Below are 13,342 nucleotides of genomic sequence, written 5' to 3'. Positions count from 1 at the left end.
ACATCGCTGGCGATGTCTACAGCTGCCGTCGTATAACTGGCAGTCACATGTTTGGGTGTAGGAGGATAGGGGTAGCGCAAAGGATCAACATATACCAACAGGTAATCTCAGCAACTATTGCGGCTCCAGCATGAAGCATGTAAAGATTCCGTTTCCGTGTATCACTCCGCACCTTTGGCAGTTGATAATACCGGTGTCCTTAAGATTCAATTTGAGGTGCTGGCTAGGTACGCAGTTACCTATGCCCGTGCTATACGTTGGAATTACGATCAAGTATATCGTTTGTAATATTATGGAATGATGATTATGCTTCTTTTATCTAAGGATCATTAATGGGTCGTGAAAACCTGATTCTAATTTTATGTCTTTTTAGATCAGTTGCAATTAGTAACTGCATAGAGTGTTCAACGGCCAATTACATGTACATAAATCTAGTCTTGAGCCTTTAGTACTTGTATCAGTCCGGGGCGTTCTGAACCTGCTCGACATTTATCCGCTCCTCATGTTCCTTTTTCTACTACTTGCTTCAGCTGGATATTTCGCTTTTAAATCAGATAAAAAAATCTGATTTGTAGTGATTTCAGAGGCTACTGCTACTTCTAGATCTGTAACATAAAATTTGTTTTTCAGTCTAGTATTATATACAAATGTTCTTTTCCTATCCTCGCCTCAATCGGAACTTTCATAGCTGCCTGGTTTGATGATATTAACTGGCCTCCCCGCCAATTTTCCCATCGTATCATTGGTCATTGATCATGTGATGTTTTGTTCTGTATCGGGCACGAGATCCTGCAAATATAAGCCGCAAGGCTGAATCCTGCAGCGGATTCTCATGCCGCTTTATTTTTGCTTGATGCCCAACTGTTGAAGCAAGCATAGCTAGGCTATTCGCCTCTGCAACGATCTTTTAACACACATTGCATATATTTGAAGAGTCAAACCGATGCATCCCTTGTGCGAAATAACATTATTAGCACATATGTACACGGTATGTGATTAATCGCCTATAGCTCCTGTTAAGCGCTACAACTAAGTCCATATAAAGCAATCGACGAAAGATGAAGCGAGTTCTAAGCATTAACCACCACCACCAAGACCCCGCAATCGGCAGGGAAAAGAGACTGAAGACGCCTATCAGCGACCAGAATTTGCGAGGAAACTATCTTCAGCAGAAACCGAACGCCGAATACACCGTTGGATGGATCTGCGCTGCGACCACAGAGTATGTGGCTGCACGAGCCATTCTCGATGAAAAGCACGCAGGACCAGAAAAAGTATCTCAGGCCAACCAAAGCGATTTCACGCTTGGTCGCATCGGAAAGCACAACGTTGTTATTGCTACCTTACCCACCGGAGAATATGGAACAGCATCGGCAGCGACTGTTGCAGCAGACATGTCGCATAATTTTCCCAACATCAGGATCCGTCTGATGGTTGGCATCGGAGGCGGGGCACCTAGCGAAAGAAATGACATCCGCTTAGGCGACATTGTGGTCAGCGCTCCTAGTAATGGCAAGAGTGGTGTTTTTCAGTATGATTATGGAAGAACGATTCAAGGTCAACCTTTTCAGCCAACGCGATTCCTCGACCAGTCGCCCATGATCCTCAGAACTGCCATGACTGGTTTGATGGCACAATACGAATGCGAAGGCCATCAACTTGAAGAGACTATCAAAATCACCCTTGAAAGAAGTCCAAAGTTATTAGGGAAATACAGCCGGCCTCATGAAAGCAGTGACAGGCTCTACTGTAACACATTTGTTCACCCCTCAAACGACGGTTCTGATTGTGCCAAATCTTGTGGCGATGACTCATTAATTATACGACCGAGAAGAACTCAAGAGAATAGCAGCTTGGTTATTCACTACGGAATGATTGCTTCTGCGAATCAGTTAATGAAGAACGCCATAATTCGAGATAAGATGTCCTCGGAATATCATGTGCTCTGCTTTGAAAAGGAAGCGGGCGGTCTTATGAACACCTTTCCATGCTTGGTCATTCGAGGTATATGTGACTATTCAGACTCACATACGAATGAGATTTGGCAGGGTTATGCCGCAATGGCGGCCGCTGCATATGCAAAAGACCTTATTAACCGTCTCCCTCCATTAGAATCTGCCGCTCCACAAAGCACAATCAACTCAGCCTCAAGTCAACTTCCACTACAAGAGAAAATGCCATATACAATCAGTGTCGAGCAGATGAATGCACTGCTAGATTCTTTACGGTTTGATCAAATTGAGGCCCGTCAAATGACCATTAAAAACGCTCATGCCAAGACATGTCGGTGGCTGCTGCACAAATCTGAATACATCAACTGGTTAGACACAGCCAAAATTAGTGAGCACCGTGGATTTCTGTGGATCAAGGGCAAACCTGGAACTGGAAAGTCAACACTTATGAAATTCGCTCTTAACAGCGCTAAAAAGACAATGAGAGACAAAACTATCATTTACTTTTTCTTCAATGCACGGGGAGAGGAGTTGGAGAAATCTACGGTTGGAATGTATCGGTCACTTTTATTACAACTCCTTGAAAAACTACCAGAGCTGCGAAATAACCTTGAGTTACCTAAAATAACAGCATGGCCTGGAGAAGAGTACCGCTGGACCGCGGAAATATTGACAAACTTATTGGATCAAGCTATCCAAAACCTCAAAGAATCGAGTATCATCTGTTTTATTGATGCTTTGGATGAATGCGATGAGAACCAAATTCGCAATATGATCAAGTTTTTTGAACGCGTTGGTGAATCGCCTACAGCTGGAAGTTTCCGTGTCTGCTTTTCAAGTCGCCATTATCCTCATGTCTCAATTTCGAAAGGCCTAAATCTGACCCTCGAAGGCCAGGAAGGACACACTCAGGACATGATTAGTTATATCAATAGCGAACTGAAGATTGGGAGTAGCGCTCTTGCGAACCAAATCCGCGCCGAACTTCAAGAAAAAGCCTCGGGTGTCTTTATGTGGGTTGTTCTGGTTGTTAGTATTCTGAACAAGGAACATGATAAAGGCCGCATTCATGTCCTGAGGAAAAGACTACAAGAGATCCCAGCAGATCTCCATGAATTATTCCGCGACATTTTAACTCGCGATCGACAGGATGCTGATGAGTTGCTCCTCTGTATTCAGTGGGTGCTTTTCACGAAACAACCTCTGCGACCGGAGCAATTATATTTTGCAATGTTATCCAATGTTCTATATGAGTGGCAACCAAATGAGATTACAGCTTCTGATATCGAAAGGTTCATATTGAATTCATCTAAAGGCCTTACGGAAGTAACAAAGTCTAAGACTCCGACTGTTCAGTTTATACATGAATCGGTTAAAGATTATCTCCTCAAAGAAAATGGACTAAGAGATATTTGGCCTGATCTTCAGGCAGATGTGCACGGGGACGGCCACGAGCGATTGAAGCAGTGTTGTTTGAATTACATTGCTATCGGCAAACCTGCTTATCTCGAAATGGCGGCAAGGGTAGCACCTGAAGAAGCAAAAAGCCAGCCTCGCAAATTAGCCAACGCTTCCTTTCCGTTCTTAGAATACGCTGTGAAAAACGTTCTACATCACGCAAACGAGGCGGAGGCTCATGGTGCCAACCAGCCTGAGATTCTCAAAGAATTTCCGCTGGATGATTGGATTCAACTCGATAATTTCCTCGAAAGGCATGAGATAAGGCGACATAAACGGAACGTGAGCTTTCTGTATATCCTGGCCGAATTTAACATGAGCCATCTGATCAGGCGCCACCCGTGCATATTATCTTTCCTAAAAATAGAACCGGAACGCTATGGGGCACCAGTATTTGCAGCCTTGGCGATGAATAGCTTTGAATCAACCCGAGTGTTTTTAGATGCTTATTTGGAGATTGAGCCTTCATTTCACGATATTGTTGACGACTATTATTCTGATGGTATTGAAAAAAATAGCCTTGGGAGGAGTTTCAAATTTTCTCAAGCACGCAGTTTTAGTGATTTCATCATGAAGGGCGCCACTTTGTCTGCTGCCGTTTACCTTAAAATGGCTCGCCCCAGGAATTTGGACCTACGCCCCTACACTCAAGGAAATCTAAACATCGCTGCTAGGAATGGCCATCAGTCTATCCTAAAATTATTTCTCGATAGAGGCGCCGATCTCGATTATTTGGCAGCACTTTTAGCTGCTGTCTCGAACGGTCAACAAGCTAATGCTGATTTCCTGCTTGGGAATGGTGCAAAGATTGTCGACACAGATGGCAATGGCCGCATGTTTCTCGTGATGGCAGCTAACAAAGGTCTTTATTCCCTCGTTGAGCAATCGCTCAATAGTGGTGTTGACATTAACAATGGATATGAAGGCCGCTCTCCATTATCATATGCGGTAGAGTCCGGCAGTGAAGATACAGTCCGACTATTGGTTAGTAGAGGCGCGAGGATCAATGTTCAAGATTTTGACAACAAGACGCCATTATCTTATGCAATACAGTCTGACAGTGAAGCTATGGTCAAACTATTGCTTGACACGGGCCCAGGAATTGATACTGAAGATCAAATAAGCGGAGCGTTATTATCTTATGCAGTACAGCGTGGCAGCGAAGCTATGGTCAAACTATTGCTTAGCAGGGGCGTGGGAATTGATGCTAAAGACCAAATGAGCAGAACGCCCCTATCATATGCAGCACAATCTGGCAGCCCATATATGGTTCAACTGCTGCTTGACAGAGGTGCGGAAATTGACGCTCAAGACAAGGAAAAGAAAACGCCATTATTTTACGGGATAGAGAACGGCAAGAAAACTACAGTTGAGGTTTTGCTTCATAGAGGTGCAGACCTCGAGATGAAAGACAGCCATGGCAAGGCGCCATTACCAGCCGCATATAATGCTAGTAGGGCTGTGGTTGAAATATTACTTGACAAAGGCGCAAAAATTAACGTTCAAGACTCGGTCGGCAGGACGCCACTCTCATATGTAGTATGTCTCGAAGACAACGAACCTCTGGTTAAGCTGCTGCTTGAGAGAGGTGCAGATGTCAATGCTAAAGATAATAATGGCGCCACGCCATTATCACATGCAATAGCGACCATGTGGCGTTTTACAGGTCCTCATCAAAAAGCTGCGATCCAGCTACTTCTTAAAAGAGGGGCAGATGTTAACGCCAAAGATAATGATGGCAGAACGCCCTTATCACATGCAGTATTAAAAGGCTATGATGAAGATATAATCCAACTGCTTCTTGCAAAAGGTGCAGATGTGAATGCTAAAGATAATCATGGCAAGACACCATTATCATACGTTGTATCAGCTTATAATCCCCAAGATACGGTCCAGCTGCTGCTTAACTGGGGCGCGGACGTTAACGTTAGAGATAATTATGGCAAGACGCCATTATCATACGCAGTATCAACATATTATAACGGAGATACGGTCCAGCTGTTGCTCAAAGGGGGTGCGGATGTTAACGTTAAAGATAATCTTGGCAAGACACCATTATCATACGCGGTATCAGCATATCATAACCAAGATACGGTCCAGTTGTTGCTTAAAAGGGGGGCGGATGTTAATGCGGAAGATAAAATCGGTGGGACACCACTAATATATGCAAAGGGGTGTCCATATGAAGCTCAGCTTAAAATGAAGGACATGTGGGATCAAATAATCTTAAATCCGGATGATTCAAAGTGTTGAAATTGTTAGAAAGAACATATATAGGTATACTTTACAGACAAACCTTATTAGCGAACATACTTAAAACAACATCCTACAACGTGTGTTAGTCTATTCCTTACAATAACAACTCATTACGTTTTGCCTACATATTCGTTCATAATAACAGAAATCAACTCAGGGTATTCGCAATCTATATTATCTGACTTATTATATTCGTTGGTCAATAGTTGTCTAGATGGACCTTGGCACAATGCTCACTTAGTCCTGGAGCCAATGGAAGTTTACAATTTTCTGGCACGTACAGAGGTGAACTCGCTGGTGATGTTCATCATGACTTATAGCATTGTCTCTCTCCCCTGATTAAGCATGTACTCACCCACTATAATCGACGCTGTACAGTTATACTATGGGTTTCCACTGGCCCAACTGAACAAGTTCTCTTTAACTATTCTCTTCAATCTGTAAACAGGTGAATAGTTGATGATGTCAATATGTAACATTATAGGGTACGAACAGAGTGTAGGCAACGATATCTCTGATATTTTCAAGGATTTTACTGGAGTATCAATACTGTATCAACAGTGAGCATATTTCCTACATGAACTGATGACAAAATACTTATGGAGAGAACAGACGAATGCAGCAATCCAGAGTGTACACACGCTCGCCAAAGTCCATCATTATATTGTGGTATTCTTGCGTTATTCATTTCTGTCGCATTAACGATGGGCGTCACAAATAAGATCGAGACATTTTTGCACGTTCGAGACCATAGCCTTCCACGGAGAATAATAGGATAGATGTAATATTTAGTAATACGGAGTTATGTCAACGTTGAAAACGTTTCTTTTTGGCTTATATGTGAGCTCTTGAACACATAATGCTTTATGGTTAATGCATTAATATATTTTTTATTCCATCGCTAATTGTAAAATTCCATGGCAACAAACGAGCGTATATTATTAGCAGTAAGAGTAGGCACTATGTACCTGGTCCTAAGCATATCTCAAGATATGATGCCTTTGAACCTTCCACCGCAACTCATTCTCGCGCTCTTTACAAGCACTGAGAGTAGTACGAGTTCAGGACTTTACAAGTAAAGCCAGTAGCACATTGTGTGGGACCAGTCCAGCCGATACCACCACACTGTCCATACTGAGTCTGGGTTGGGCCGGGGGAGCTGCCAGTTTTAGTGGAAGAGGTGCCTGCCGTTGAGGACGGAGGGGGAGTAGTGCCACCCGAGGAGAGCTTGCTGTTGATAAAAGCGAGAGCTTGCTGGCCGTACTCCTGACCGTAACCTTGGTGAGTGTTCGCGTCGTTTCCGTTGCAGCAGTATGGGTCTGGGGCATCGCAGTATGACTGGATCTTAGATGCGCTGGGGCAAACGAACCCAGCTGGGCGGGGGTCAAACTGGTAAAAAGTAGAAAATTAGAAAACAATACTCTGTAGAGGATGACTAACTTCGTAACACGGCGAATACTTACACCCTGAGCAGTGCAGGTTCCGACATTGTATGACAATCCGTGAATATTTCGAGGATCTCCCATAAAGATGGCGGCCTTAATAGCAGCGACTGCTCCTGCAGATATCGGAACAGCAGTGTTAGGATATCCTTCGCCGGTGTCACCTCCTCCACAAAGCGCATCATCAAAAATTTGGCCGCCCTTTCATATAACTCATAAGCATCTGGTTTAATGTAAAAAGAGATAGAGCGAGAGAAGAGAGGCAAACCTGCGAGTATCCGACCAACACCAACTGAGTGTCTGGGCAAGAGTTGTGGAAGTTATTCACTGCCGTGGCTACGGCGTTGATACCGGCCACAACAGAGGCATTATACTGAATGCCGCCACAAGAGGCCTGACCACCGCAAGCTGGATAAACAATTGCCTCAGATGTAGTTCCCGGATGGGCGGCGATGACCAGGTTCACAACAGTAGCGGAGGAACCATATCCTGGGCCTACTGTGGTCTCACGGGCACCGAAGACATGAATTCCCGGGCATTGTCGTTTCTGAACAATCTCACCCTCTACTGGGCTAGCAGTAGTAAGAAGAGCTTGGCCCAGCAAAAAGGCGAGGGTGCTCTTAACCGAAGGCATGTTTGGCTTTATAATAGAGATGTCGAACTCAGAAGCTTATGGTATAAGATGCTTATTGTTTGAAGGTTGAATGACGTTGGGGGCAGGTAGGAGGTTATATAGCATCGAGAATTTCAACAGGGACCTATATAGGCATTAATTACTGATTTTATTCACATTATCCAACATTTACTCTTCATCATCGCCTTGTTTTATACAAAAGCCCCAATTTGTTCTAGTTACTGTTGTATTCCGTTCCCCCAGACATTCATCCTCACACTCCCACGTGTAGAATTAGGCTAAATCACATTTTCATGGTAGCCATATATCCCGATTGGACTCTTGACGCCTAGAGTATTACATTTGCCATAAATATTCACTATTGGCAGGCTAATCTACACCTACTCAGCCGGACACATGTTAGATCTGCAAAGGTCAGTCGCGACCACCCGATACCTTACTTGGATTCGAATGAGCCGGCATTAGGCCGTTGCTGGCAGTCTCGCTCACGGCATTGGGGATGATTCGGCACGAAGCGTAATGGTTAACTTGTTTTGGTAATGCCCTTGAACCGACATTTGAGAATTTTAGGCAATATTCTTGTCGTGTCATTGACGGTAGATGAAGAGGGCTGTACCCCACAACAAGCCTCTCACATGTAGCATCATGCCACGTACGCCTAGACGCCTTTTCCAAGACGTGTTGAATGTGAGAGCTGAAGACATCTTCTTTTTTGTGCAAGTTTCATCCATAATCTGGTCTTGTACCCTCTTTTGTGGCAGCACTGTTGGCTTCGAAACCTCAGAGTCATTACCTCCTCATACTGCTCATACCGGAGGATGCTTCTTGATCATATCGCCGAGCATCGAAGATTCGATTTTTATATACGAGACTCAAGATATCATTATTGAGTAACCAAATAGCCCTCTGGATATTTCAGACTGTCTGGATTACCTTCCTCGAAACTCGTTTCCACCCTCTTGCTTTTGGTCGATTTGGACTGCTGATAATCGATGTCAGTGAAACTTTTTTTTTTTTTTTTTTTTCGAAAATGAACGATATTTGCTGCCTAACTCAATTTCTGATCCAGTCTTATGGTGATGACATTGCTCGAAAAATATTGAAATCTGTAGACACACATTCGATAAAGTACGATACTGGTCACTTTCATCCTCCTCTAGCGCTACCCAATAGCTTCAACTTCGTTCGCATATGAAGCCATTGCTAATGGCGATTTCAAAAATTTGCTATGCCAATTGCCTATATGGATGTATGAACTTACCTACCTAGGCATATATTCGGTGGTTACTCAATCTTGTTTTCTATGATTGAGCTGACTTTCGAATCATGTAGTGTTCTGTCCTAGACTCACTTTCTCCGAGAAAGTACTCTCCATAATCGATCTACATAGCGGATCGCTATTATTTGATAACGCCTAGCCTGCAAGCTAAATGCTACGATCATAAGAGCGAGCTCGTGGCATAAGCCCCAAGCTCTACAAGAGAGAGATCAAAAAGAAAAAAAAAAAAAAAAAAAAAGAAAGGTAAAAGAAAAAACCCCTACGTATAAGAACTTGATGGGATTCTCATATCAGATATCCTGAAGATATAGGCGCGTGTAGTGGCAAGCAGCCCATAAACTATGTGGCTCCATAGTTGACTGTCCGCCATGAGATGTCATATGCAACGCTATTTTTGACTTGCTGATATTTGGCGCTAAGGGCTAAAATATTGGTGAAATTGTTATATACGAGCCGTAGTTGCTTTAAAATGTCTAGAGTGGTATATTAATGCCGTATTTTTCATAATCGAAGTGCTCCAGACTCGATATGCGTTCGGCCCAATCATCACCAATTTCCCCTAGTTGCCAAGTGTCTCCAATCTCCACCAATCCCGTCCTTCCAGCGAGCACAACATCCTCCCTGTCTTGATATTCGATCGCCAAATCTGAATGCGGCACCCAAATAACTCTCATTCCAGCCCGCCTCCCAGCTTCTACCCCAATGATGCTATCTTCAAAGACTAAGCATTCGCTGGGTAAGATGGGCTTCGCGTCAGGACCAGCGGCCGTGTTTAGCGCCTGGAGGGCTATTAGATACATATCTGGCGCTGGCTTCCCTCGACCCTTTGGAACTCGTGGGTCATCCCCCAAAATCCGTCTATCAGGCTGGAAAGTGTCAAGTAGTCGCTTTGTTTCTGGCCGTGTAACTTTCAACTCATAGCTGTTGCTCTTTGTAGTGGACGCTAAAGCCAACTCAATTGGGTCTCCCAAAGAAGCACTCCGTGCACGGTTCAGATTTGACAAAAGCTTCACCGCACCAGGCAGCGGCTCACAGTTCGGAAACAGCGCGTGCATCTGTTCACTTGATTCACGAGCGAATTGCTCGCGAGGAATGGGCAACTTTGCCCAGTTGTGAAAGACATCGCCATTTGTAGAGTCTGGGATACCCATGAGCTGAGCACGGATTGTCCGAGTAATCGCCGGTCTTGAGTATTTTTCCAGCAGTAGGTTGATGGACTGAGTGATTATGTCCTCCGAGTTGATGAGCAGCCCGTCCATGTCGAAAATACAAGCCCGGATTGACGGAAATCTGCTGACAACATATCTATTGTTTAGCTCCTGTCTATAGTGGTAATGGTAATGTTATGTGGACTTTGATGTAGATGACCAATAATGACCTTGTTAGGGACCACCTTCGGATGACATGTGGGAGATCACGCACTCTGTCTTACGCGGAGCCATGATTTCTGACATGGGAACTGACCCAAATTGACAGGGCCAGGAGTTAGACGAAGAAGGAAACTCGAACGGGTTGTCAAGTTCGACTTGAGTGTAGGCTATGTTCTTTGCGATAGGACTTGGAGATCAAACTATTGAAAGATTCCGGTGTCGGCCAACCAACTATGACACTCAATGTAAGCAACAGCAAAAGTCTATGTTACACTCTACAAAGCTAGGAGGAGCCGCTCTCACGTGGGCGTAGAGAGACTGATAGCTCAGGTTCCCAACACAACTCTAGCGCCCGGCGCCGTCGCGCCACAGCCGATGTCACTAGGAATCGTCTCAGAACTAATTATAGGGGAAATAGATTGAATATTGCGTGTTTTGGAGGGTCGCCAACAGCAAGCGCCGGTCGGGACAGGTATAGCGTCTGGTATGTTTGCTTCTGCCCCGCCACCAACTTCAGCTTATCCGCGGCCTTTTCCGTTTGTTCAACAGTATAGAACTATTTATCACTCTCTTCAGTCGCACACTTGCATGGATTGTGATCCCTACTTATGTCTTGTGTGGTTAGCCCTAAGCAGTATTACAGCTTATTATGCTGAGCCCTGTAATGGCCTCATGCATCGGCGCAAACACTTGTCCGTGGACTGGTGACCATAGTACCGGGTTACCGAGGGATACAGCCTCGTTCAGCTGTGCTCTTCATATATAAAGGCTGGGCGCTGTGTCAGCTTTTGTCTCGATCATGTACCCCGACTATTCTATTCGGCCCTTGTTCGACTGTCCGCCGCGTTGACCATTGCGCTACATTGTGCGGTACCAAGGCCGCGTGTAATATGACAACCAGTTTGCAAATAATGTTACTCAATAGGACATGGAACGCAGAAAGGTCGCTTGTAAGGATTGACGCTTTATCGAAGTGACAGCAATACACGGTTTACTTATTGACTCTATAATAGCTTCACCGGAAAACTATACCCGAGCAATCATCTCGCTCTCGAGGAGATATTCAAGCACCTCAGTCTTCCCAGGAAACAATTTCGTCGACCTTGGAGAATGGATGCTACAAGACCGCAGCTTAATTCACCCAGCAAGTCCGAGAGAAGAAGCGCCTCTATTTGTTTCCAAGTCTGAAGAGCCCCATGACTTAGTTATCGTGTACAACAGTGGGGAAAGAAAGTGGGATATGCAGCAGTATGGTCAGCACGAGCATGAAGCCTTTTCCGCGGTGACATCTATTCCGCCGGGAGGCGCGGGGCAAATAGTCTTCATTCGGGGCTTCATCTCGCCGTCGTGGGTGTCAGCAATTGGCAGCAAATATGGCATTGATCCGGAGTTCTTCAGGCGACACATGGACTTTCTTTCTGCGAGCATTGACAGACATGCGTATAGTACTCCATCACTTCCTAGTTCTTCAAAGAACTTGTTTCGACTTTGCGTAAACACGCTCCTTCATCGCGATGATTTCGGCGGACAGGATCTCCAGCTGCAGCGCTCGGAACAAGCTGCTGAACTTGCGACGTACAAAATCCAACAACTTGGCTCTACTCGAGTATGTTGCGGAGACTCGTTGGTGCGCGAGTATTCTACAGTGTGCTCTTCATTCTCTGTGATTGAACAATGGATTTCACTCTGTATTACCAAGACGGAGAGTGGCTGGGCTGGTAAGACATGATGCTGGGTCTTGTAAGAGAAGGGACAATGTGTACTAAACGTGGCTACAGTTATTGCTTGGATGGACCAAGGTAGACCCTTAGAGAAATCTCCTCCGGGACCATGGACGAGTCATATTGAGTCGAAAGCCACGTCACTTCCCGTTCTTCAACACCATCCTAAAATGGCATTTCGAACAACCACAAATCGTTTTGATCCGGATGCAAATGTCTCATCGCAAATACAACAAAGTACAGCTATTCTACCTTTACAATATGACTCACTGGTTGCGCTTGTCGATTTGACCCGTCGAGCACCACAAGATCCGCTTTCTATGTGCATCCCATTATTTGCACACGCAGCCTTTTCCGAAGTTCAGTTTCTGAACTTGATCGAGTCTAGAATACAAATCCAGATAAACACCATCGTTGAAGGAGTTTCGACTGATGCGCTAGGAACCCTTCAGTACTTTTCCAATATTCTCACTCGTCATGCACAGCAGCTGAAAGATACTTCTCTTGTACTAAACAAATTAGCTGAAAGAAGCTACCAGATCTTCGGCAGAGCTAGAGCGGAAAGTCCATTGCCTCCAAGTCTAGGAGTTGGCACGCGGCGGCAGCCATCCGATTCTGACACAGTCAGAAATTTCGGATCCAGTAGCTCTGACGGCACCTTTACAACGAGAGGCGTTATGGATGACTATGAAGAGCTTCGTATTCGTTGCATTGAGTTGTCAAATCTTTGTACCAGCGGCATCACTCTAGCAATGAACAAAGCCACGATTGAGGAATCTCGGAAGGCCATTGAACAGTCAGAACGCGTCAAGAAGCTTACTATTCTTGCGACGCTCTTTATTCCTCTCAATTTTAGTTCCAGCCTGTTTGGCATGAATGTCGATCTGCTAGGGCAGAATGCGGTAAGATTTTGGTGGTTTTTTGTCTTGTGTGTCCCGATTACACTGTTCGCCTATGTGTTTTATCTCTGGGACTACCAGTACCTGAAACGGCACTGGATGAGACTCTGGAAGGGCGTTTTGTATGCTAGGAGAAGAAGTATCGCTGGGGGAAGTGATAAAGATCCAAGCCATACGGTATAATCTTGTCTAATGAAGTAGATTGGTGCTTAATTCCTCCACGATAGACGCTACTGAACACTCTAGGTATATTATGAGGTAGATATTCGCAAGGACTGTTGGACTACTGTATATATATGTAGCATTTTTTCAGCTAGAATGTTATCTAGCT

The 13,342-nt window shown here is 44.7% G+C and overlaps 4 protein-coding genes across 4 annotated transcripts; 2 read left to right on the top strand and 2 right to left on the bottom strand.

The window, feature by feature from the left end:
* Nucleotides 1-1,058: 1,058 nt before the first annotated feature.
* Nucleotides 1,059-5,663, top strand: T069G_09293 (ankyrin repeats (3 copies) domain-containing protein; the record flags this gene model as incomplete). Its single annotated transcript, XM_056176503.1, has 3 exons — nucleotides 1,059-1,623; nucleotides 1,843-2,965; nucleotides 3,038-5,663. The coding sequence occupies 3 exons, from the start codon at nucleotides 1,059-1,061 to the stop codon at nucleotides 5,661-5,663; spliced, it is 4,314 nt and encodes a 1,437-aa protein (XP_056024981.1).
* A 1,038-nt stretch (nucleotides 5,664-6,701) lies between these two features.
* T069G_09292 (cutinase domain-containing protein) lies at nucleotides 6,702-7,742 on the bottom strand (the record flags this gene model as incomplete). Its single annotated transcript, XM_056176502.1, has 3 exons — nucleotides 6,702-7,055; nucleotides 7,130-7,309; nucleotides 7,377-7,742. The coding sequence occupies 3 exons, from the start codon at nucleotides 7,740-7,742 to the stop codon at nucleotides 6,702-6,704; spliced, it is 900 nt and encodes a 299-aa protein (XP_056024980.1).
* A 1,752-nt stretch (nucleotides 7,743-9,494) lies between these two features.
* Nucleotides 9,495-10,463, bottom strand: T069G_09291 (haloacid dehalogenase-like hydrolase domain-containing protein; the record flags this gene model as incomplete). Its single annotated transcript, XM_056176501.1, has 2 exons — nucleotides 9,495-10,311; nucleotides 10,444-10,463. The coding sequence occupies 2 exons, from the start codon at nucleotides 10,461-10,463 to the stop codon at nucleotides 9,495-9,497; spliced, it is 837 nt and encodes a 278-aa protein (XP_056024979.1).
* Nucleotides 10,464-11,319: 856 nt separating this feature from the next.
* T069G_09290 (corA-like mg2+ transporter protein domain-containing protein) lies at nucleotides 11,320-13,194 on the top strand (the record flags this gene model as incomplete). Its single annotated transcript, XM_056176500.1, has 3 exons — nucleotides 11,320-11,341; nucleotides 11,405-12,109; nucleotides 12,170-13,194. 3 exons carry the CDS (start codon nucleotides 11,320-11,322, stop codon nucleotides 13,192-13,194), a joined length of 1,752 nt encoding a protein of 583 aa, XP_056024978.1.
* Between the last annotated feature and the right edge of the window lie 148 nt (nucleotides 13,195-13,342).

This window comes from Trichoderma breve, chromosome 6 (genome assembly GCF_028502605.1).
Source record: "Trichoderma breve strain T069 chromosome 6, whole genome shotgun sequence".
NCBI classification, from domain to species: Eukaryota; Fungi; Ascomycota; class Sordariomycetes; order Hypocreales; family Hypocreaceae; genus Trichoderma; species Trichoderma breve.
Note: the sequence above shows the minus strand (reverse complement) of the source record. Positions and strands in the feature narration are given on the sequence as shown.